A 24,728-nucleotide genomic window follows, 5' to 3' on the forward strand; every position below is an offset into this window, starting at 1 on the left:
ATCGCAAGTGCACCAAGGAATGAGTGCATTAACTTTGATCAGAACTTTTATGATCACCTGGTGGGATGCATGGGGAGCTGTAAGCATTTGCCTTATCCTGCCAGGAACTCAAAGGGATCAAAGGCTGCTTTGTATCATTTTACTCTTTGGATGATGCTCTCTGTTGGGGGGCTGCCCAGGTTTTTCACCGTGTGCATCCGCTCTTATGCTTTCACCGTTAGTTCTCTTAGAGCCTTCACAGACTGAACCATGTCCTCTCTTCATGATTCTTTCCTTCTCAAGAAAGGTCCTCCCATTCTTCATGCTTTATCTTCTACAAGCAGTAGTATCAAAATGCAGGACAATGTAGCACTTTAAAGACTAACAAGATGGTTTATTAGATGATGAGCTTTCGTGGGCCAGACCCACTTCCTCAGATCAAATAGTGGAAGAAAGTAGTCACAGCCATATATACCAAAGGATACAATTAAAAAAAATGAACAAATATGAAAAGGACAAATCCCCCCCCGCATCCCCCTTCTGTTCTGCAATGTGATACCCCCCCCCGCATCCCCCTTCTGTTCTGCAATGTGATACCCCCCCCCCCGCATCCCCCTTCTGTTCTGCAATGTGATTTGTCCTTTTCATATTTGTTCATTCCCCCCCCCCCCGCATCCCCCTTCTGTTCTGCAATGTGATTTGTCCTTTTCATATTTGTTCATTTTTTTTAATTGTATCCTTTGGTATATATGGCTGTGACTACTTTCTTCCACTATTTGATCTGAGGAAGTGGGTCTGGCCCACGAAAGCTCATCATCTAATAAACCATCTTGTTAGTCTTTAAAGTGCTACATTGTCCTGCATTTTGCTTCAACTACCCCAGACTAACACGGCTACATTTCTATCACTAAGCAGTAGTATCTCATCCTTCTTCGAGTGCTTGCTCATGTCCATTCTGATTAGGTGTACGCGCGCTGCGTGCACGGATTCCGGAGCTTTTTTCCCTTAGCAGTATCCATAAGGCCAGCAGGGAGCCCCCTGGAGTGGCGCCGGTATACCGGTGCATATATACCCCAGCTGGCCCTCCCACCCCCTCAGTTCCTTCTTACCGCCCGTGACGTGACGGGGTAGCTGGAGCCTGCTTCAGGCTGATAGCCTATCTCTTAGCAGCTTATTTCTTATCTGTTGTATTATAGTTCTAGTTGAAGTTTTTATCTAGTTAAGTAGTTGTTAAGTGTTGTAAATATTTAGTTAGATAGGGGAGCAGTGGAACCCTCCTGTGAGGGGAGGGCATGCCAGGGCCCGAGGGCTTTAAACCCTGTGCTTCCTGCTCCAAACCTATGCCCTGCGGAGATCCCCACTCCGACTGCCTAAAGTGTCTGGGTGAGGCCCATCGAGCTGAAAGCTGCTCTATCTGTAAGAGCTTTAAGCCCAGGACTAAGAAGGAGAGGGACTCCCGGCTGAAACTCCTGCTAATGGAGTCGGCACTGCAGCCTCAGAGCGAGGAGCGGCCTCACTCTGCCCGCAGCGCACCGTCGGCGGCACCCCCGTCGGACAACAAGGCACTGAGGCACAGATCGCAGTCCCCGGTGCCGAGGGCCTCCAAGAGCTCGAGGGGACGCTCGGCAGAGAGGAGTGCCCAGAAGGTGCGCCCTAAGGAGGGGCACCTTTCTTCTAAGTCCTCCAAAAAGAGGCGCAGCCTGGACAGGGGCAAGATCCCGGGGCAGCCCGTGGGGCTAGGAGAGGTCCGTCGGCCCTCCACCCCAGAAACTTTTGAGGCGGCCCAGGACCTCATTCACATGGCTGTGGATGAAGGGGAGGGCCTGGTGCCGCAGGAGCGGACCGTGCCGGCACCGGCCTTAAGTGCCCCCCAGCAGGCTATGGCCGGGTCATGGGACCCTCTGGGCAAAGGGCAGGCCTCAGCCCAGCAGCAGTTTTTCCTGGTGCCGGGAAGAATACCGGCACCGAAACCGGGACGAACGCCGGCACCGACCCCGGGCCCCTTCCCGACGGCAGCGGCACCGGGAGCGAGTGCGCTTGCGGCGCTGACGGCACCGGCACCAGTGCAGGGTCCAGTGCCGCAGACGGCCCCCTTGGCGGTGCAGGGCCCCGCACCGTACTATGCGCCATCTGCGGTGCCACAGCAGGCGTCCCGCACGGCACCGACGCTGATGCGTCTCCCGGCACCAATCCCTGCTTACACCTTGGGAGCGCAGCAGCAGGGCGCGGCGCCGCTGCACATGACGGCACCGGAGGGTTATGTACTGGCCTATCAGATGCAGCTGGGTGCGGTACCGCCGCAGCAAGGACCTCCACTCATGCCCCCACCAGCACCGCGTGCGGTGCACAGGGGCAAGCCATCGGCCATGGCAGCCCAGCGAAGGGTGCAGGCTTCATCGGCCCCTCCCTGGTCAGCATCAGAGTACTCTTCGGAGTCGGAGGCCGAGTCGGTGGCATCGGCCAGGTCTTCATATAGGTCACGGCCCCGTCGTAGGTCCCGCTCATTGGTCAGATCATCTCACCGGGAGCCGGTGGACCAGCAGCAGTGGCAGGGGCAACCCCAGTGGGCTTTCTGGATGCCCTGTGCATACCACCAGGCCCAGGGGCCTCCCCCTACGGGGCCGGCAGCGAGGTTGTCCCGAAGGAGTAGCACCCCGTCTGCCACCCCCTTGACAGCCCCCCCGCCTGGAGACAGCTCGTCTATGGTGGCGATGCCAAGTCCCCCGGTTATTGGTCAGGGGCAGGGGGCTATGTCCCAGCCGGGCTCAACCTATGTGGACATCTCTGCCCAGGGGGAACCAGGGGCACAGATAGCTGAGGAAGTGGCAATTCCCTCAAGGGAGTTCTCATCGTCTTCACCAGACGAGGCCCTGGCCGACCCCGTGTCCCATCCCCCTTCGATGGACTCCAGGGCGCACCAGGAGCTGCTCCGAAGGCTGGCGGTCAATCTTGCGGTCCAGCACGAGGAGGTTCACGAGGACCTATATCCTATGGTGGACATCATAGCGGCAGCGGGCCCTGGTCGAGTGGCGCTCCCACTGAATAAAACGGTGGACAAGCGGTCTAAAACTCTGTGGCAGACGCCGGCTTCTATTGCACCGACCCAGAAGGGGGTCGAGAGAAGGTACTATGTACCCCAGGAGGGGCACGAGCATCTTTTTACCCACCCGGCTCCGGGATCCATAGTGGTTCAGGCCACTGGGCAGAAGGAGTGCCAAGGGCCTCCAGGTCCTACTCCGAAGGCGAAGGAGCCTAGGAGATTGGACCTACTTGGCCGGAAGGCCTACGCCACGGGGGGCCTCCAGCTGCATATAGCTAACCAGCAACTGATGCTGGGGCGTTATGCTTTTAACACATGGGCGTCTATGCAGAAATTTGCCAGCCAGCTTCCTCCCGAATCCCGCCAGGAATTCGGGGCCCTGACGGAAGAGGGACAAGCAGTGGCGCGTACCTCTCTCCAGGCGGCTTTGGACGCAGCTGATTCGGCAGCCCGCACTATGGCCACAGGGGTTGTTATGAGGCATAGTGCCTGGCTGCAGGTGTCTGGCATCCCACCCGAGGTGCAGACCACCATTCAGGACCTGCCCTTTGAGGGGCCGGCCTTGTTCTCAGAGCAGACTGATTCCAAGCTGCATAGCTTGAATGACTCAAGAGCGACCCTGAAGTCGCTAGGGATACATACCCCAGCGCCTCAGAGGTGCTCTTTCCAGACTAGACCCATCCCTAGAAGGGGGCAAAACAATGATAGGGGTCGCAGGAGAGGCCGCAACAATTGCCGCCCTGACCTCTTCAGAGGCAGGCGTAGGGGCCCTCGGTCAGACTCCGAGAGAGACTCAGGTCCGTCACCCGGTCACCAAACTAAGCCCTCATTTTGAAGGTACGCCAGAGAGCAGAGTACCAGTAGCGCCTATCTGTCCACCCTTTGGGGACCGTCTTTCCCTCTTTTACCAGGAATGGTTAAAGATCACGTCGGACCGTTGGGTCCTAGACCTGGTGAAGCAGGGATATACTATCCCCTTCCTTTCCTACTCTGCCTCCCACCCCCGATCCCCTTCCCTTTTAAGGACCCCTCTCACGAGACACTCCTTCGGCAGGAGGTGTCCAACCTGTTGACGCTAGGGGCCATAGAAAGAGTGCCCCCAGACATAAGGGGAAAGGGTTTCTACTCCCGCTACTTCCTAGTACCCAAGGCGAAAGGGGGCATGCATCCCATACTAGACCTCCGAAACCTGAACACCTTTATAAGGAAGACAAAGTTCAGGATGGTGACGCTAGCCTGCATCATCCCATCGCTCAGAAAGGGGGACTGGTATGCTGCTCTCGATTTAAACGATGCGTACTTCCACATTTCAATTTTTCCAAGTCACAGAAAATTCCTACGGTTCACGGTGGGACAGGACCACTTCCAGTTTACGGTCCTCCCTTTTGGACTGTGTACAGCCCCGAGAGTCTTTACCAAATGTATGACGGTGGTAGCCGCGTTTCTGCAGCGGCACAGGGTCCAAGTGTTCCCATACCTGGACGACTGTCTCATAAGGGGCAAGTCTCAAGAACAGGTGTTGGATCATGTCTCAAGGGCCAGGGTTTTGTTCGAGGGTCTCGGCCTCCTCATAAATGAGGCCAAATCACTGCTAGAGCCCACGCAAGTCATAGACTTTGTGGGGGCCCATCTGGACGCGCCTTTGGGCAAGGCGTCCCTACCGGGAGACAGATTTATGACCATTCGCTCTCTGGTAATGGGGCTGCAGGAGTTCCCGACTACGACGGCGAGGACCTGCATGAGGCTCCTAGGCCACATGGCGGCGGGCACTTACGTGGTCCAACACGCCAGGCTGCGCATGCGCCCATTGCAGGGGTGGCTCAAGGTAGAGCACAACCCCTTGAGGTCGCCGCTAGACGCGGTAGTGACTATCCCTCAGGACATTCTTCGTTTGCTGGACTGGTGGAAGGACGAGGGCACGGTGTGTGCGGGGGTCCGATTCACCAAGCCGTCCCTGTCAGTGCAGCTGGTCACGGACGCTTTGGACGAGGGATGGGGCGCTCACCTGGGCAACCTCAGGACGCAAGGTACATGGCCAACAGAGGAGGCTCACCTCCATATAAATATCAAGGAGCTGCGGGCGGTCAGGTTGGCCTGCAGGGCATTCCTTCCCCACTTACAGAACAGAGCGGTGGCGGTGCTGACAGACAACACTACGGCCATGTTCTATATCAACAAGCAGGGTGGGGCGCGTTCCTCTCCCCTGTGCCGGGAAGAAGAAGAGGTTACTTACCTCGTAACTGTAGTTCTTCGAGATGTGTTGCTCATGTCCATTCTGCATCCCACCCACCTCCCCGTGTCGGAAGGAGCCGTCAAGAAGGAACTGAGGGGGTGGGAGGGCCAGCAGGGGTATATATGCACCGGTATACCGGCGCCACTCCAGGGGGCTCCCTGCTGGCCCTATGGATACTGCTAAGGGAAAAAAGCTCCGGAATCCGTGCACGCGGCGCGCGTACACCTAATCAGAATGGACATGAGCAACACATCTCGAAGAACTACAGTTACGAGGTAAGTAACCTCTTCATACGCTCCTTTGGGGGCTGTTGTATGGGTAGCTCAGACTGGTAAAATGAACTATATTCCCTTTACTCGAAGAACTCCTTGCCTAGGGAAGTTTTGCCATTTAGCAGGATGAAAGATCCTTGGGCATGAGCGAGAAACTTCAGAGTCTGTTCTGCCAAGAGTCAGAAGGGGGTTGGAAGATAGGCCCATAAGTACCACCTGGATCACTAGGGAGCTACTGGGGGCACTAGGTCCCTATTTCTATGTGAATGAGTGGGGAGGAGGTGCAAAGGAAACTGAATAACTCACATTGGAGACTATCTGGCCTATGAGACATTACCCAAACGTCATAGAGCAGTTATGTGCTTTGTCTGTATTTCCTTTCCAGTCAGCCTCTCGTTTACTGGCGTATGCTTCGTGGGTAGTTCATACACATTGTGCCAGGAGTGGGCAATAATTTTTGATGGGGGGGGGAGCACTCCAAGAATTTGGAAAGTGATCAAGGGCTGCACTCTTCCATGATATTAATAGAGGAGGTGTGGGATCTGGGATGGAGGTTGGGTGAAGGAGGCAGTTTTGACCTGGGGTGCAGTGAACTAGGGTGCAGGGGTTTGGGTTATGACCTAGGGCAGGAGATATGGGTGCAGGGGGGGAAAGAGGGTTTGGGTTATGTGTGGTAGGGGTGCAGGAAGTGGGCAGAGGGTTTGTGTTGTGACCTAGGACAGGAGGAGGTTGTAACCTCAGGCAGGGCTTTAGGGTGCAGAATCTGGGAGGGGATTTGGGGTCAGAGGGTTATGTGAGTTATGTGAGAGATGGGGGGCCAGAGACAGGCTCTGACCAGGAGACTTAGCTTCCCAAGCAGTCCCCACACTGGCTGCAGGGGCCATGTGATCTGTGAATAGCTGCAAGCCAAAGGGGGGGAGGGCAGCATGTTTGCAAGCTTCCTGTTAACAGGCAGCTCCTATTGACCATTAACTGGCCAATGGGATTATGCTGATGATGGGGGAAGGGCTTGAAGCCTTTCTCCCCTCCCCTGGGGCTGTCAGCTGTTCAAACAGAGCCCTGTGCAGAAGCCGCTATTCTCAGTGGCATATGAGGGACAGGCAGGAAGCCTGCCTGAGGGTCCCCACTATGTTTGCGAGTCGGAGCCAGTGGCTTGGCGGGTCAGATGCAGCCTGCGGGCCATATTTTGCCTAAGCCTGCCTTATGCAGTGCTGATGGTGTTACAGAAGCTGATCTGTAGCATCATAATGAATCTGAAACACTGTGAAATCTGGATGCCAAGTTGGAAAGCCACAGTGAAAACAAAGGGGAAGATGCTTGTTCAGCCTCAGACTTGTGTGAGGTGTATTCAAGGGATGGGAATTGCATGGAAATGTTTAAATCTCTCTCCTACTCTGACATTTCTACCCCACAGAGACAGTTGATATTTTCCCCATATAGAGCCATGATTGACATTCCTACAATAAAGGGACCAAACTGGCAATTTTCTTACAGAACAAAGCAGGTGGCAATTTTCCTTTGGAGAGACGCAAGGCTGCAGTTTCCCTAAGGAGAGGCCGCGCACTCCCAGAAAGAGCAGCATCTGACGGTTTTGCCGTGGAGAGACGCTCACCCCATCATTTTCCCCAAGGAGGGAATCATCCAACAGGATTTCCTGTTTAGATGAGGCTTTCCATGGGCAGTGTCATTGGTTGCAGCCCACATGAGAATTGAGCTGGGAGCTGATCACTGAACAGGCTTAAACAGCTCTACTCAGCTGGCAGTTATGGGAGTGTTGAGGCATGTAAACTGATAGGCGTTAGGCACCCTGGTGCTTTTGAAAATCCCATGATGCACCTACCTGCATCATTAGGTGCCTATATAACTTTAAAATCCAGCCCCAAGACCATCATTTTCCATGGATTGTAACATGAATTGAGGTCCCTTAGCTGTTTTGGAATTATGCTGTGAGCAGTCAATATTTCTTTCCTGCCTCCTTTCCCGGTCCTTCCACGTAATATAGAATAAGCTCCCATTGCACAGAATACTAGGCCAACAAGGCCTCAAGGAAACAATTAACTAGCTCATTGTGAAGAAACTCCAGTGCAGGAAAAACCATTTTGACTGGACTTTCTGTGCTCTGACCTGATGGGCTCTTTGTGTCAAACCAACCCTCTCCCTTCCTCAATCTTTTCACTCTACACCTGCCCCTCCTGCCTTTTCCCTGCCCTGTGGTCTTCACGCTTCCTTCCATTTCGCTGATGCCCTTCTAACTAACCTGCCCCTAAATAATCATGGAACATTATGCACTTTGTTGCCATCCCAGTGTTCACTGTACCTGTGTGTTCCAGTCCTTCCCCCTCCCTGCCTCTGCTCTGTCTGTTTAAAGTAACAGCTTCTTGCCTGATCCTGGCCTCTTTTCACAGCACAGGAAATGTTTAGCAGTTCCTGACCTTGTCTCTCCTCTGTCTTTACTTGCTGTGATGAAACCTTTTACCTGAATGGAAATCAGTTGTCTCCAATGGGACTCCTTGTCACCTCTGTGCATTGTGCCAGATACGCTGGGACAGGTTTGAATTGGTAGTTGCCGATGGACTCACCAACGAAGCAGTTGTGGCAGCATGAAGTCAGAAACTGTGAGGCTGTGCTGAGCAGCAAAGCCTCATATGGTCTCTGGTGGTAAACTCAGTCTTCTACTTGTCCAGTTTCCCAGTCAGCATTGGTAATTTACTGTGATTGAAATGTACATGGTGAAAAGAGCCTAACAGCTCTCTTGGTGTTGGTCTTATTTATTGAGGAGTAAACCTCAGTCCTTTGAAGCTCTTGAAAAAGGATCATACTTGCGATGGGCTGAATTTCAGCGAAGGTCCAGAGTTCAGGGGTGTTTTGATTTTCATTCAGGCCTGTCTCTATATCTTTTTCTGCATTTTGCAGTGCTGGTTTTCTAGCCTGTATGAGAAGTGGCAGAGCCTGAACAGTGCTGTCGTAAGGGACCACCTTCATGTAAAGTAATTTGACCTATGCAGTTTGAATCCTTTAAAGCCCTAACACTGGACACTTCCTTTTCCCCACATGCAAATTTCCTTTGTTCTTCAGCATGGATCTGCCCTATAGAAGTCAGTGGAGACATCTGTCAAAGTAATGCTCCCCCTCCACTTTTGAGGAACCCATTTTATGGCGCCATCATCAGGGAATTCAGGAGAAGTGGATGCCTGGTCACTTCCTTGGACTGGAGATATTTAAGAACAGGTTAGATAGACATCTGTCAGGGATGGTGTAGACGGTGCTTGGTCCTGCCTTGAGGGCGGGGGGCTGGACTCGATGACCTCTTGAGGTCCCTTCCAGTCCTATTATTCTATGATTCTATGTTCTCAAGAGCGCTTTCTCCCTGGCTGTAGTTTTTCATATGACTTACTTCATACCTCTGGAATGAGGATAACCACACTCACATAGGTAAAGTCAGCACAGCATGTACTTGGCTGTTGAAGATTGGGGTAAAAGATGAACAGTAAAAAATGCAAATGTAGTGACAACAAAATAACCTGTACAAAAAGAGCATGGTGAAAAGCAATGGGGTAGATCTGGATGTTCAGCTGAGAAGGGAATTTGAGTCCCAGTATAGTAACCTGAGGAATATTCAGCTCCTGGTTAAATATATCAAAAATTTGCCTTGTTATTTTTTAACACCACCCATCATCTTGTTCATGCTGGTATTTCCCATTCATTCATAGTATTCTTCAGAAACTCTGGGCCTTTTTTGTTGTTGCTGTTTGCCGTTTTTGACATTTCTTGGTTCTACAGCATCAGCAATAATTCCTCCTTCTCGTGTGCTGTAGACTTAACACCTCCAGCCTTGACACACGCTCATATATGTACGTGCACGCTCAATGAAAATGATGCAGTCATTAACCCATAAAAAAAGCCTTACAGAGTCAGCCCACCTGGTGCAAGCAAACACGTAATTATTACACTGAAGACATGCCATGAAATTTAGATGCTCTCAGCAGACCAGCTCAGATCTTTTATTTTCTGTTGTCATTGGGGTATTGGTTTTTTATTTATTTATTTATTTATTAAAACTTGCGGGTCAGCAGAATTCCTGGTGGCGATTAAAGGAGCCCAGCTTGGATCCTGCTGTGATCTATGCCATTTCTGATTTGTAGAGAGTTCATTTATCCTGGCATTTCAGGTGATTTCTCCCCCTCCCCATCCTAATCCAGAATTCAGGAGTTTGCAGCCCAGCACTCAGATAGGGGCTAACAACATTGAACAAATGTTTGCATTCAGTATGGTGTTCTGACAGTGAAGCCCTGGCAGCACTTTTTTGTGGTTTGTGAAACTGACAGGCTAAGCCATTGATTTTCAAGTGGTGGGTCTGAACTTTAACCCGATTAGCAATGGAACAGCAGTGAAGGGGATTTTATAAAAAGAATTTCAGTGCTAAAAAAAGGACCAGGCTGGAAACTTCTCTTCAATCACAGCACAAGGGTAGCCCAGGCAGCAGCAATACAAACTTCCACCGTGTCACCCTGTCTCAACCCTAACCTGTAGGGACCACCTGTAGAGATGGAAGGACCAGACCAGATAACCCATGCAGTCCTCAGCTTTTCTGTTGATGCCCCCAACAAGGCTCTGTATGGGTATGTCTACACTACCCCGCTAGTTCGAACTAGCGGGGTAATGTAGGCATACCGCAATTGCAAATGAAGCCCGGGATTTGAATTTCCCGGGCTTCATTTGCATAAGCAGGGCGCCGCCATTTTTAAATCCCCGCTCGTTCAAACCCCGTGCCACGCGGCTACACGCGGCACGAACTAGGTAGTTCGGACTTGGCTTCCTAGTTCGAACTACCGTTACTCCTCATTCCACGAGGAGTAACGGTAGTTCGAACTAGGAAGCCTAGTTCGAACTACCTAGTTCGTGCCGCGTGTAGCCGTGCGGCACGGGGTTCGAACGAGCGGGGATTTAAAAATGGCGGCGCCCCGCTTATGCAAATTAAGCCCAGGAAATTCAAATCCCGGGCTTCATTTGCAATTGCGGTATGCCTACATTACCCCGCTAGTTCGAACTAGCAGGGTAGTGTAGACATACCCCATGTGATTGATTAATTTGTCATGTGGTTTTGAGAGAAACCATGTCCAGCGGATAGCATTCAAAACTTTAATTTTATAAATGGGACCTAAATTGCTGAAATTCATTGGTCTCCTTTCTTTATAAGGTGTTCAAACTGTGATGTATTCAGAGAGTATCAGGATTAATCTGTATGTTTGTAATAGCTACGACATCTTTGCATCTACTTCCAGTTGCTCCTCACATTCATTTTCAGTGAACAGGAATGGTGTGCACGACTTAACATTTTTGGGCCAGTGTTACTTTTTTTGATATATTGATCTCCTATGGTCCTTCTCGCTCAGGGCACTTATTGATGGTGAGGTAGCTTCAACTATGCATAGTAAAAATGCTTCAGGTATGATCATTTTGTCTACTTTATGTCAAATCTAGACCAGTTCCATTGACTCCAAACAATTTGCATCTGCTCATAGCAGAACCAGTTTTGGCCCAGCAAATTTGGTGTTCTCGACCTCTGGATTCATTCCAGCTGTGCAGTCAAAGCGATGCCTCATTTTGTAATGCTGCATTTTAATTTAGGAAATTAATAGTTGAGAGTGCATGATTTATATTATAATAACTCTGAACAGCATTGTAGGGTGCCTTGCACAGGAACGGTGAAATGCAAATAGGGAGATTGTCCTCTATAGTTTAAAACTCTCAATATTTTAATGTTGTACATTCTGATACTAGTATCATTTAGAAGAAATGTATTCTGGAGCTGGTTATTTCATAAATGTCTGTTATGGGATTTCCTGCATCTTCCTCTGAAGCACCAGGTGCTGGCCACTGTCCAAAACAGATTACTGGGTTAGATGGTCCTCAGATCTCATGTAGAATTGCTATGTACCTATCCTTTTGTTACAATACTTTCTATACTGGTACAGTCACTCATTTGCTATAAATATTGTCAAAGTAGACACATTATATCCTAGCCCAGTCCCTGATTCAAGAAAGCATATAAGCCAGTCACATACTTAACGTGCTTTCCAGAATTGGGGCCCCAGTGTACCATTGCTGTATGAAATCTTCTTTATTCAACTTACAGCATGTTTTGTGTTGCTGTTTTTCTTTTGTTCTGCAGTTTTTGAAGAGCCTGAAGACCCAAGTAACAGATCGTTTTTTTCTGAGATCATCTCCTCAATTTCTGATGTTAAATTCAGTCACAGTGGAAGGTATATCATGACCAGGGACTATCTCACCGTGAAAGTGTGGGACCTGAACATGGAGAACAGGCCTATTGAAACATACCAGGTACTTAATTTTTAAGGCTGATGGGATAAGAGACATTTGAAAACTAAATACGAACAGTTGTAGGGATTTGGAACACGTGGCAAAGCATCAGATTTCACCTTTCTGTGATGGGTGCACAAGTTTGTGATAGTAAAGGGGAGGGTAAAAACATAGAACAGACAAACCTCCCCCTGCTCCCAATGAATTTTGCCTGTGATGTCAGTGGGAACATAGCTGAGAAATATGAGCTTGAGTGATTTGATACATTATAGCCTTTTTGATTTTTTTTTCCTTTTATGTTTTTGGGTGGATTGTTGAAGGTCTAGTTTGATGAAGGTGAAGGATTGATTCTCAGGCATATTTTAGATAAGTATTAGGCAAAGTGCCCCAGTAGAGTCCAGATAACCTTCCTTAATGCAGGCTTGCACCACCCTCCGCCATAGCATAGCTGGTTCCCTTAACACACATCTGTCACTGCACTTCACTCCATTGGGGACTGGCGTCAACTTTCAAACTGTAACATGCATTTTTCAGGGGCTAGAATCTAAAATCATTGAAAGCGCCTATACAACTGAACACACTGAAATACTCTGTCCAGCTCCATTTAGCAAACACAGGAAACAGCCAATAGTCCCTTCAGTGCCTTTGTTTGAGGATGTATTAGGAAGTACCACTGCAGGAATTAACCTCACATTTGTAAGGCACAGGACTATATTGGAAAAATGCAGAACTAACAAGCAGCAAGTACATGCTAAAGGTGCAGAATCGACAAGCTGGCTATGCTTTTGGTTGAGTTTTGGACTTCAGGCTCTAGCAGAACCTCCACAAAGCATGATCTTGTTCTCATTCCGCCACCTTATGTCTTTGCTATTAGGTACATGATTATCTCCGAAGCAAACTGTGCTCACTCTATGAGAACGACTGCATCTTCGATAAATTTGAATGTGTGTGGAATGGGTCTGACAGGTGAGATGCATCATCATGAATTATAAGAGGGGATTTTTCTCTGATGGTTCCCCAAACCACACACTGTATTATTCATTCTGCCCTCAAAAGGTGCTGTCAGTTCAGGAGGATATGATTTATTTTTCTTACACAGCAGAGAGGTTGAATTCCTCTGTTAAGTGCAAAACATAATGCAAACTTAACTGCGGACTCACAACCAGCATTGTACATAACATTATTGGCTCTTTTCTCTCTTCTGCTTTGTAGTCCTTTCACGGACCTCTTTGGGGGTTACAAATGCTTGGTACATGGTTTGGAGTTCTTTTCACAAATATATGGCTAAAAACAGCAATTGGCCTAACCCAGAACCTCATGTTCAAACTCCTCCAAATTACAGCTGTTATTGAGGGGTGGAGAGGTGCTCTCAGATGCAAGTCTTTGTAGCTGAAACTATGCCTGAAGTTTTGGTACAACATCATCCAAAAATTCTGGTTCTGGTTTGGATGTGGTTGAAATCTCAGGAGACCAGTAGTTCATGTGGAAGTTTTGGCTCGAGATGACAATACAGTTTAGCCGTAAATTGCTGAAATTCTTGGTGACAGAAATTGTGTAAGATTTTTGCAGTTGTGGGCCAGAATCTTGTGCAGATTCAGCATCCTCAAAACATAAACCCAGCCTTCGTTGGTTCCAAACAATGCCTCCTTGCCCAGTCAATAGTTTAAAATGTTGGTTTGTTTTGCCTTTGATGATGGGTGAAACTCAGAATACAGGTCAGAAAAAACACATGTCAAACTATGATATCCTTATTCAGTCTCTTGTCTAGAAAAACTCACTGGCATCCCTGGGAATTCTCCTTGAATAAATTCTAAGAAAAGACTTGAGGAGATGTATGGGATTATTCAAATATGTCCAAAGCTCTTTGGTTGGATAAACTTGTTGGTCTGATTAACTCTCATATGTTCTTTTCACTTGCTTCACAGTGTCATAATGACCGGCTCCTACAACAATTTCTTTAGAATGTTTGACCGCAACACCAAGCGTGATGTAACCCTGGAGGCCTCTAGGGAAAACAGCAAACCCCGGGCCATACTCAAGCCCCGCAAAGTATGCGTTGGGGGCAAACGGAGGAAAGACGAAATTAGTGTGGACAGTCTGGACTTCAGCAAAAAGATCTTGCATACAGCTTGGCATCCTTCAGAAAATATCATTGCAGTGGCTGCAACAAATAATCTGTATATATTCCAGGACAAGGTTAACTAGGAGGACAAGTTATTTAGGAATCTCATGTACTGAATACTAGTAAACACAAGTTTTAAATTTTTTCTTTTCTTTTTCCTCCTCCCTGTTCATTTGTTTAATTATTCCTCTGCAGATAAGGTGTAGAGGCATGCAAATAGATTCCAATATCCCCTACCTCCCACTCACCTTAAAGCAACAAGTTGGCAAACCCAGTAAGTTCTGGCATCATGGTTTTGTTTGGGGTTTTTTAAGAGTTGAGAGCTAACAGATGTAATGATCTCTTCAGTAGCTGGCTCAGATTTCTGATGCTTTTATTACATCCGGTACTCTTTGGTGGTTCCTAGTGTTGTTTGGTTCTAGACGTCTGCTGGTTTAAATTGAGGTTAATACTGTAGTATGGTATTTAAAAATTCAACTAAGGTCAGAAAAGAAGGTGTGTGCGTGTGTGTGCGTATTGTTCCTAATTAAGCAATTCCAGAGTTCTTTTAGTATCATTTGAGATGTTCCATTTGCAGAATAATGTTGACCTTGCCAATGTTCTTTTAAATTTCTTTTTTATCTCCCATTTCTTTTTTCCCCCAGTGGAGACAGTAAAACAGAAAATGGAAAGATCAGATTTCCAGTGGGACAGGTTTAAAATCAGGGGGAGGGAAGAGATAGGAGAGAAAGATCAACCATACACTCTCAATCAGGGCTGCTACCTTCTGTCTTCGCGTCCCACAGAAACTCTTAAGAATTTGGCTCTGTAGATACTGTGGTGCCTTTTTTGGTATTTGACATACCTTTATAAATAATGCTTCCAAAATGCATCTGTTGCAAACCAAAATGAATCTAGGCGTTTTGCCTGCATTTCCTGTGTTTTGCTTTAGTCACTTTTAATTGTTCTGTTATAATCTCTTGCATGTCTTACTGTTCCTTTTTTTAATGTATTTATTTATTTATTTAGAATTACAAAAGCTAAGTTACTAATTTATAAATTGTAAAAAAAAAAAAAAAAAAAATTACAACTACTACCACATCCTGCTGTCAGCACTGATTGCTTTGAAGAGAGGGTGTCCATGGTTCTGTAGTATAATAGTAATAAACAAGAGCTCTTCTCTTTGCATGGCAAGGCTGCCCCTAAGGATTACTCAGGTCCCTTTATCTGAACAATTGTACAATACACAAATGAAATGTTATTCCATTTTAGCTACATGGTGGTCAATGTGCTGGTCATTCTTGTGGTTTGTGAACAATGGGCAAGAGACAACAGCTGAGGATTGGCGCAGTGAAATTTACTAGATTTTTTTTAAAGGCAAAGTATACTCTTCAAAGCCTCTTTTGTAAGGCATGAGTTGGATTTCCAGCATGTCCTTCAAGACCTACCAACTCCTATACTTTATAAGAAAGACTGACTTCCACTTACTTGTGGGACTTAAATACCACAAGGAAATTACACAAAACCGCACAGCTACTGGGGACCTTGACTTAATATCTTTGGGGCATGAGGAAGTCACTGTTGAAATACTTGGAACCAAGCTTCTAATTATTATTTAACTACTTAATTCCCTGTCAGCTGTTCATGAGATTGCTCAGGACAGAGACAGGTACGTTTGCCTTGTTTAAAGGAATGATTACAAGGAAAAATGTATGCTGGCTTATAAATTTATTACCAATAATGGCTTTCAGGAGTAACCTGTTTTTTTTTAAATGAAATGGTTAAAAAATAGCAAGAGTAAACAAGTCATTTTTTAAAAAAATATTTCCTGTAAAGAGAGCCTGCACTCTGGCATCAGAAGTAAAATTGTCTCAAATGTGCTTTGGTGTGGTTTCACTGATTGGTGTGGTTTCTGAATGCAGCATGAAGTTAAACCTTTAATGCCAGGATTGTTCCTGTGGAGAATCAAAATCAGCTGTCACAGCCTCTGATCATGCTGTTAGACGTGCTGCTAGGCATGTCAGAAGGACTGAATAGATCCTCCTGTCTTAATGAATGTGTGGGTAATTTGGGAGGCAGGGTGGCTCAGGGCGTGGTAGTGGGAAAGGGTCTTCACCTCCGGTTTTCTGGTTGGTCTCTATCCCGTATCAATAAAGGCTTGATCTTGCCATTGACATGAGGGGTTGTATTACTGCATCAATGGGACCCACAACGGCACTGAGCAGCATAGTTACCCCAGTTGGCCTGGATCCCCAGTTGCATCCTGTGCAGAGAGCTATGCTCACGTGGCAGCCAGATAGCAGAGATGACCCTGGGTTCAAAGGGGCAGGCGGGATGTGGTGTTTGGTGGAGACAAGACCTGGCACCACAACCACAGTGGAAGTGCAGTCTTGGAAAAGATGCCCCGCCCTCCGCTGCCAACAAATTCCCTTATGTCTAGTGGCTGCAAATTGAGGGTTAGGCAGGGAGCTGCACCACAAGCCCAGTGCAGCTAAATATAGCCGCCTTGCTTGGCTTGCTCCAGGGAATCCTGAACCAAGAGGGCATGTCAGTAGGGAAGACCAGCTAGAGAATGAGGTGAACACTGAAAAACAAGCCACCCTCAAGAAGATTTGACGGAACGACTTATCCAGCTCCTTGTGAGTTTGCTTCTGCCTTGGCATTGTCGCCGTTAACCTTTAGTAAGAGCCTTTAGTTCTGATGAAAGACAAAGCCCAGAGCACTGGGTGGCTGCCAGCACGTGGCTCCACCTGAGGCTGCTAAGACTTCTGGAAACATACAGACACATTTTCAAAAGGGTTTGCAGATGCCAAGGGCCTGATTCACCAGTATGCTGCAAAACCCACTGAAATCCATGGCAGTTGTTCCTATATAGTGATTTAGAATCGGACCCAAGTATTTGATATTGTCCCTATTCTCTCTTGCTCTCTCTCCTACAGCACTTTGTGATAAAGTTCCAGAGCTGTGACAGTCATGCCAGAGGGCTTATCAAGGGTTCTCCTTATGACATAATTGTAACTATGGGGAAAACCAATAGAGCCCGAGTCTACCTAGTGAATGGCAATTTTTAGAGAAGCTATAGAGTACAAGTCAAGGGAGATTGGTGATTTCAAAAAAGGCACAGGGTGAAAGTGGGGACTGAACAAGTGCTGTGAAGCTATTTACAGTAGCATGCAAACAGGCAGTGTCTGCCATGTCCACCCTAAGCAGCACCTACAACTACAACTATCTGTACAATATGTGCACGGTGAAACACGCAGCTTTCTGGTTTGTTTGCCTGCACTATCAAGGATGCTGTTAGCAACTGAATTTGGCGCTCACATTCACTAGTGCAGCAAATGTTTCCCTATGGGCATTTCTCTGCACATTGTTATTTATAGCCATTTTTAGAAAGCAGGATCAATTCATGAAACTATTGGCCTGGCCCTGAGACATGCTGAATATTAGCAGCTCATATTGCCTACCGTGAGAGAGACTATCTCACCTGCAAAAGGCCCTAAAACATTGGTTCCCAAACCGGGGGACATGCCCCCTTGGAGGGAGCATGAAGAAATTCCAAGGGGGGGGGTGCAAGGTGATCCAGTCGCGCCCCCCCCCCCCATCATTCCCTACTACCCTAAGAAAGAGCCTGCGCTGGTGCTACCTTCTGCAAAAATGGAGGTAACACCAGCTTCCTGTAGCATGGGGGAAGTCCCGCAGCTGCATGCCAGGTCTGGGTCTCAGGAAGTGCACACTGCGGTAGGGAGCAGAGAAGCTGGCGCAGTCCCAGGACTCCTACTCCCCTCCCCACGCCCCGCACGGGCAGGCAGCAGGGGGAAGGAAGTCAGGAAATGTGCTGGCTGTTTGGGAAGGGGGAAAGCAGCGCACGTGCTTCCTGAGACCCGGACCTGGTGCACAGCCGTGGGACCCCCAGGTACCAGCCAAGCTGTCCCTGTCTCCTCCCTCCACCCAGACCTCCATGAGTACCCTGCCCCCTTGCCCAGACCCCCACAAGTACCTGCTCCTCTGCCCAGGGCCCCCGCAACAACCTGCTCCAGACCCACCAGCAACCTGCCCCCTGGCCAGGCCCCCACCAGCACCCTGCCCAGGGCCCCACTTGCACCCTGCTCCTGCCCCCTGTCCAGTCACCATCAGCACCCTGCACCAGCCCCTCCCTCCTGGCCAGACACCTACCCCCAGCTTGTTCCTGTACCCTATTTTCCACCCAGATTTTGCACCCCATCGCTATCCCACTCACCGGCACACTGGATCCCCTGTCCCGCACATGGAAACCTCAATTTTTGGCCCCACCTCAGAGTGTAGAGGGGTCCACAAATTCCACTTACCCTGGAACCCCAGAAGAGTTAATCTGGCCTGAGGCCTTGAACCTCAGTCCTACCTACCATACCCCGCATGGTGCCACAGGAGGGAGGTGTCTCAGTTGGGGCCACATCAGTGAGGCTTGGAGGGGTTGGTTTTTTGCATCTCACTTGTGTGACCCCTGACTGATTTTTTTTTTGTGGGTCAGAGACCCCCTGACTCAAAACAGGTTCCCCGCCCCTCCCATAAATAAAGACAATTCTGAAACATTTGAGTTGGACATATTTTATTTAAAAATGAAGCCTGGCCAACAAGCTCCCAGTTGGGGCCAAGCCCCCATCTTGCTGCAGCATCAAAACACCCCAACCCTGAGCCTATTATACACTGGAACCCCCTGTCTTGAGCCTCTCACATACCCAGTCTTCACTACTGTTCTGTGCCCATCATACTCCTGAGCCCCTCACAGGGTCTGTCTAGACTACATGGCTCTGTCGATGGAGCCATGTAGATTAGCTTTCTAGACATAGGGAAATGAAGCGGCGATTTAAATAATCGCCGCTTCATTTACATCAAAATGGCCCCCGCGCTGTGCCGATCAGCTGTTTGGCAGCACAGCGTGGTAATCTGGATGCTCCGCAGTTGACAACGGAAGCCTTTGTTGACTGCCCCATTATGCCTCGTGGTACCCATATACCCCAACCTGATTTCCTGCACCCTCACATCCACAAGCCTGTGGCTTGCTCAGCACCCCAACCCTCCACCTGACCCAAACACTCTCCAGTTTGGAGCCCACTCCTGAGCCAGCAGCCCCTTCTCCACCTCCTCCTGCACCCAAATTTCCTCCCAGAGCTTGCACCTCTCACCCCTTCCCCCACCCAAATCCCTCATTTCCTCATTTCAAGCCTAGGATTTCCCAACTCATGAAGAAAATGCAGCATTATCCTTCATATTACATTTGTTTTGTTTCTGCTATTTCTTATGTTAAACTACATTTTTATTAAATTTTTGTGCCAAGAAAAACTATTTGCTTATTTTTAATTTTTAATTTCTATACCAAGTTTTTGTGTTTATTTTAAATTTTTAATTATGAATGAATTTTTTGTTAAAAGGGGGATTGGATGATGGTAAAGAAGAGGTGGGGAGGCATGAGGGTTTCTCAAAAATCAAAAAGGGGGTGTGATGCCAAAAAGTTTGGGAACCACTGCTCTAGAACAACCAGTGAAGGATTTGCACCATGCATTATTTTCTTTAGCTCTTGATGCATCCAGGTAAAGAGCCAGCCAGCTTGATTCTTGAATGCTTGTTGTAACCAGAGACAAGGTGGCAGGATGTTCTAGAGATGTATTAAGGAATGGCATAAGTGTGTTTCATAGGTGTTTTGTCTAATACAGTGTGAAAGACACTCGCCTGATGCACTTTGGTCTATTGGAATACCACAAAGCATGCACAAGGGCTGACAGCTTGCAATCAATACTGTGCTCGCTGATGCAGGAAGCAACATCATCGCAACCTAGCGATTACCCCACACCCCGGCCTCAGCACTAAATATCTCCAATAACAAGGCTATATGAAGTGACAAGGGCTATTATTCTTAACCCTGCAGCCTACACTCTCTGAACAACAAAGCTGCAAAATCTTCCATTGAATTTTATTAGGGAGAGATGATTCAGATCCCATCATAATCCCATCTCGGGAATTAGACAAATGCTTAATACAGCAAGATAGGAAGGAAAACAATTGATATTCCCCTTTATACAGGACTCAATATAGCATGAGCCCTAGCAGCTTGGTTGACAGGAGGTGAAATGAATTTTATTGTATTTATAATAGTGTTTTAAGGGATAAAACTTAGATTTCATTGTACCGAGGACACTCATTCAAATAAATAACTTTAGTTCTCCCAGTGGGGGTTAGTATTTTGTCCTCAATTTCTGCAGTGTAATCAATGTCGTATTTCATGGAGGCTGTATCCAGTACTAGAGGCTCAGCACGGGTAACTGATTGTTTAAAAAAAATTTGACTCTACAATATAAATGCACAATAACATTTAGAAGAGCTAAAAAACAGACCACTATGTTTGTGTCCTACGGAGGCAACATTTCTTAGTGGTTAGAGCAGTGGTCACCCACCAGTTGATCGGGATCTACTGGTAGATCTTGGAGCCTCTGGCAAGTGATCCTGGCTGGTTTGGCCAAGAGGCTACCAAGTGCTGGCACTTCAGCTGCCCCTCCCCCCACTGCTGTGCGCCTCCTGCCTTTTGCCTTGGAGCAGCTCCCCCACTCCGGGAGCCTCCTGCTTGTGGTACAGTGTAGGGAAGGGAGAGGAGGGGCGCTGATGTCGGGGTGCCCCCCTCCCACTCTGTATTCTATCTCCACAGAATGGAAGGGGGGCACAGCAGGGCTTGGGATGGAGGGAGTTTGCTGGCTGCTTTTGAGAGTGGTACAGGCGCAAGGCGGGGTGAGCCTGCCTTAGCCCCACTGCACCACCACCCAGGAGCCACCTGAGGTAAGCAGTGTCCAGCTGGAGCCAGATCTGAACTCCTGCCCCAGTTATGACTCCCCTTCTGCACCCCAAGCTCCTGTCCCAGCCCCGAGCCCCCTGAACCCAAACTCCCTCCCAAAGCCTGCACCCGGAACCTCCTCCTGCACCCCAACTCCCTGCCCCAGGCTCAGCTCAGAGCCCCTCTCACACACCAAATCCCTTAGCCTAAGACCCCAACCCTCTGCCCCTGCCTGGTGAAAAGGAGGAAAAATGGGGGAGGGAGTGAGGATGGAATGAGCAGGGGCAGGACCTCAGAGCAGGGGCACGGAAGAGGCGGGGCAGAGGTATTTGGGTTTGAGATAGATCTTCCATTGCACTCAAATTCAAAAAGTGATCTCGTGCTTGAAAAGGCTGGCGACCCCTGAGCAACAGCACTGGGAGTCGGGAGGTCTGGGCTCTATTTAGGGATGTTAAATATCGGTTCATTGATAGTTGAGTAACCTCATGAATTCTTATTGGTTACTTGATGATTCTATAGTCCCCAGGGGCGAGGCCAGCAGCCGGTCCATTCCGGCTCCACGCCCAAGGAGCCCCCTGCCACTCTGCACTGCAGGCTGGAGCTGGTCCATGAGGGGAGCCAGTTTAAAAACCAGCTCTGCTCACAGACAGGCTGCCTGTTGCCCCGTGCTGCTGCCTCTGATACAGAGGCAGCAGTGCAGGATGGCAGCAGCCCCTGTCTGGAGGGGAGGGTCTGAACTGGAGTGTGTGCCAGAGCTTCCTGCCCACCTACCTCCTAATACACTTTAAATGCAGAGCTGCAGCAGGGGTAGGTCCCAAACCCAGTGTGAGCCAGGACTAAGCTAGGCTGCTGGCCAGCCTACTAAAAAAATTACTGGGGGAGGGGAGGGCAAATGCACGTAGCTTATTAACCAATAAGCTTTTGCACTACTACACTATTACATCCCTAGTTCTACTAAGCAAGCCCATACATCTGTGTTATTTCACTTGTGTGCCTCAGTTCCCCCTTTGCTAAAGGGGTGATTAAAAGATTTTCCCATTTTTTAATCATTTCAGATCCTCATATGTAAAAGTCAGGGAATAAGTTCAAAGTATGACTATTGCTACGAATATATTTGTTTCATTTCTAAGTGATTTTATATGCCAGGGTTACTCAACCCGTGGCCCTTTTGTTTGTGGCCCGTGGTGCAGTTGGGTTTACACAGAGCTCAACATGCAGCCCATGGGTGGGATTCTTTGAACATGGCCTCCACCAGGAACATACTCCACAAGGCGAGGCGTCTCCCAGGCAGAGTGAGCATTGAAAGATGCAAGCAGATGAGCTGGCTGGAACAGATAGTTACAGGTGTCAGCATTTCTAGCCCCTAGGGAGAAGGTGCCGGGAGTGCTGGGACATTGTGGGAAGTGCTTTTTATTCATGCCCTTCAGCGTGAAAGAAGCTATTTGCATATATTTGCATATAGATTTGCACATATATGCAACCGCACTTAAGTTGCAGCTCTCTGCACGTGCTGTGAGTATCATTGTGGCCCTGGGACTTCCAGAGTTGAGTAGCCCTGTTGTATGCAATACAAAAACAGAGCAATTGTGCATGTTACTCTGAGGAAAGACTCCAATAAAAGTTAAAGAAACACAAGCCAATAAATTGTATAGGGAGGCTGAAGCCTTAGCGATGAAACATTTCTGTTTTGATATCAGCCTTGACAGCACTTGTGGACTTCATCATACCAATAAAGCTATTGAAATTGACATCCAATTGACCATAAGGGTGATCAGAGGAAGGCTTGCAAAGTATTACCCTGCCCTGTAAAGACTGCTGCTGACTGAAGGATGTTCAGGTTTCTCTTTTCTCTCTACAACTTGATTGACTCGATATGATTAATATAAGTATCCGTGTGCTTCACTAATGAATTCAGATACTGTCACCAAGAAAAATTCCAGAATCCATGATCCATTCACATGGCATTGGGTTCCTAGCAGATTCTTTAAGGCTCAAGAGATGGGTAATTTAAAATTCTCTGTAGATATTTCAATATATTTAGAAATCAAGCTGAAATTGGATTGGGTGATATTAACACTACACAAGTGCAACTCAATAAGAGGGTGATCCTAAAGGGTGTGGGGCCCTTACAGGATGAGGGAGGGTGACAGATGATGTGGGAAAATCTGAAGTACTCAATGCTTTCTTTTCCTCTGTCTTCACAGACAAGGTCAGCTCCCAGACAAATGCACTAGACAATGCAGTATGGGAAGGAGGTGGACAGCCCTTGGTGGGGAAAGAACAAGTTAGGAACTATTTAGAAAAGCTAAACATACACAAATCCATGGGCCTGGATTTAATGCTTCCGAGGCTACCGAGGGAGTTGGCAAATGTCATTGAGGTAGATACTCTGGAGGGCAGGGATGGGGTCCAGAGTGACCTGAACAGATTAGAGGATTGCGCCAAAAGAAATCTGATGAGGTTCAACAAGGACAAGTCTAAAGTCCTGAACTTGGGACGGAAGAATCCCAAGCATTGTTACAGGCTGGGGACCGAATGGGTAAGTAGCAGTTCAGCAGAAAAGGACCTGGGGGTTACAGTGGATGAGAAGCTGAATATGAGTCAACAGTGTGCCCTTGTAGCCAAGAAGGCTAATGGCGTATTAGGGTGCATGAAGAGGAACATTGCCAGCAGATTCAGAGAAGTGATTATTTCTCTTTATTCAGCTCTGGGGAGGCCACATCTGGCATATTGTGTCCAGTTCTGGGCCCCTCACTATAGAAAGGGAGGTCTAGGTTGGATATTAGGAAAAACTATTTCACTAGAAGGGTGATAAAGCACTGGAATGGGTTACCTACGGAGGGGGTGGAATCTCTATCCCTAGAGGTTTTTAAGTCTTGGCTTGACAAAGCCCTGGCTGGGTTGATTTAGTTGGGATTGGTCCTGCCTTGGGCAGGGGGCTGGACTTGATAACCTCCTGAGGTCTCTTCCAGCTCTGTGATTCTATGATTCTAAATGGTACACAAATGGACATGGTTTTACCATGAAGGCCCCTCAGTGTTGTTTTATACATCTCATAACCTGCAACCTAGACGCCTGCAGTGCCATCTGCTTGAGGCTCCAATTTAAAAACTTCACATCTCAGAAAGCGCCAGCCATTCTGAGCACATTACACTGGGGCTCTATAATCTGGGTTTGCTTCTGCTAGCTTCTAAATGTCATTCAGGGTGTGGTGTTGATTAAAAGTGAGTCCAAACTGAGGTGGACTCACTTCATTGGGATGATCAGTCCAGCGGGAACAGTAGAGCTCCACACCTTAGGTCAGATCCATAACCTGAGGTATAATTTGCAATTCTTGCGGACATCTCCACAGGTGGCTAAATGTAGCCAGCTCACTGAAAACAGCAAGTGAGGGCAATTGACCCTGCAGAGCTGGAATCCATGCTGCAGTGTCCTCACTGCTACTTTTAGTCTCACTGCCTAGATTAACAGGTACTACGTGAGCTAGTCATCTCTGTATTTGCAGTGTAGGCATAGCCTTGGGCAACAGGAGCTAGCCCTAGACTATGGATCTAGCTCCTGCAAATAGTAGGTATTGATTAAGTTCTTCTACAAAGATTTTTCCTTAATAAATTCGCCCCACCCATGTACCCTCATACAATGATCAAGTTATTTCTCTCTATCCAGGGTAGGCAGAGAGATTCTAGTTATTATCAGTGTCAATGTAATCACAGGATAGAGCACTAGACTAGGACTCAGGATACCTGGGATGAAACCCCTGGCTCTGCTACTGGCCAAGATTGGGCAAATCAATCCATCACTCTGTGTCTCAGTTTCTCTATCTGTAAAAAGGAATGATACTGACCTCCTTTGTAAACTGCTTTGAGCTCTACAGATGAAAAAAGCACAATGCAAAAGCGAGGTGTTATTACTGCAGAAACCGTGCCCATTTAATTCTTAGAAGCTGATCTGTCTGCAAAGAGAGAATCGATTAGTCCTGCCCT

The 24,728-nt window shown here is 48.0% G+C and overlaps 1 protein-coding gene across 3 annotated transcripts in view; it reads left to right on the top strand.

Moving 5' to 3' along the window:
* The window catches only part of PPP2R2B (protein phosphatase 2 regulatory subunit Bbeta), a 306,812-nt gene extending 290,986 nt beyond the window's left edge, over positions 1-15,826 (top strand). For all 3 annotated transcript variants that reach the window (XM_006128562.4, XM_006128563.2, XM_075900292.1), the window contains exons 7-9: positions 11,697-11,866; positions 12,720-12,811; positions 13,771-15,826. In XM_006128562.4, coding sequence (XP_006128624.1) covers positions 11,697-11,866; positions 12,720-12,811; positions 13,771-14,050 — 542 coding nt within the window. In that variant the 3' untranslated portion in view covers positions 14,051-15,826. The remainder of the gene's footprint in view (positions 1-11,696; positions 11,867-12,719; positions 12,812-13,770) is intronic.
* Positions 15,827-24,728: the final 8,902 nt, after the last annotated feature.

Source organism: Pelodiscus sinensis, chromosome 17, assembly GCF_049634645.1.
Source record: "Pelodiscus sinensis isolate JC-2024 chromosome 17, ASM4963464v1, whole genome shotgun sequence".
Lineage (NCBI taxonomy): Eukaryota > Metazoa > Chordata > Testudines > Trionychidae > Pelodiscus > Pelodiscus sinensis.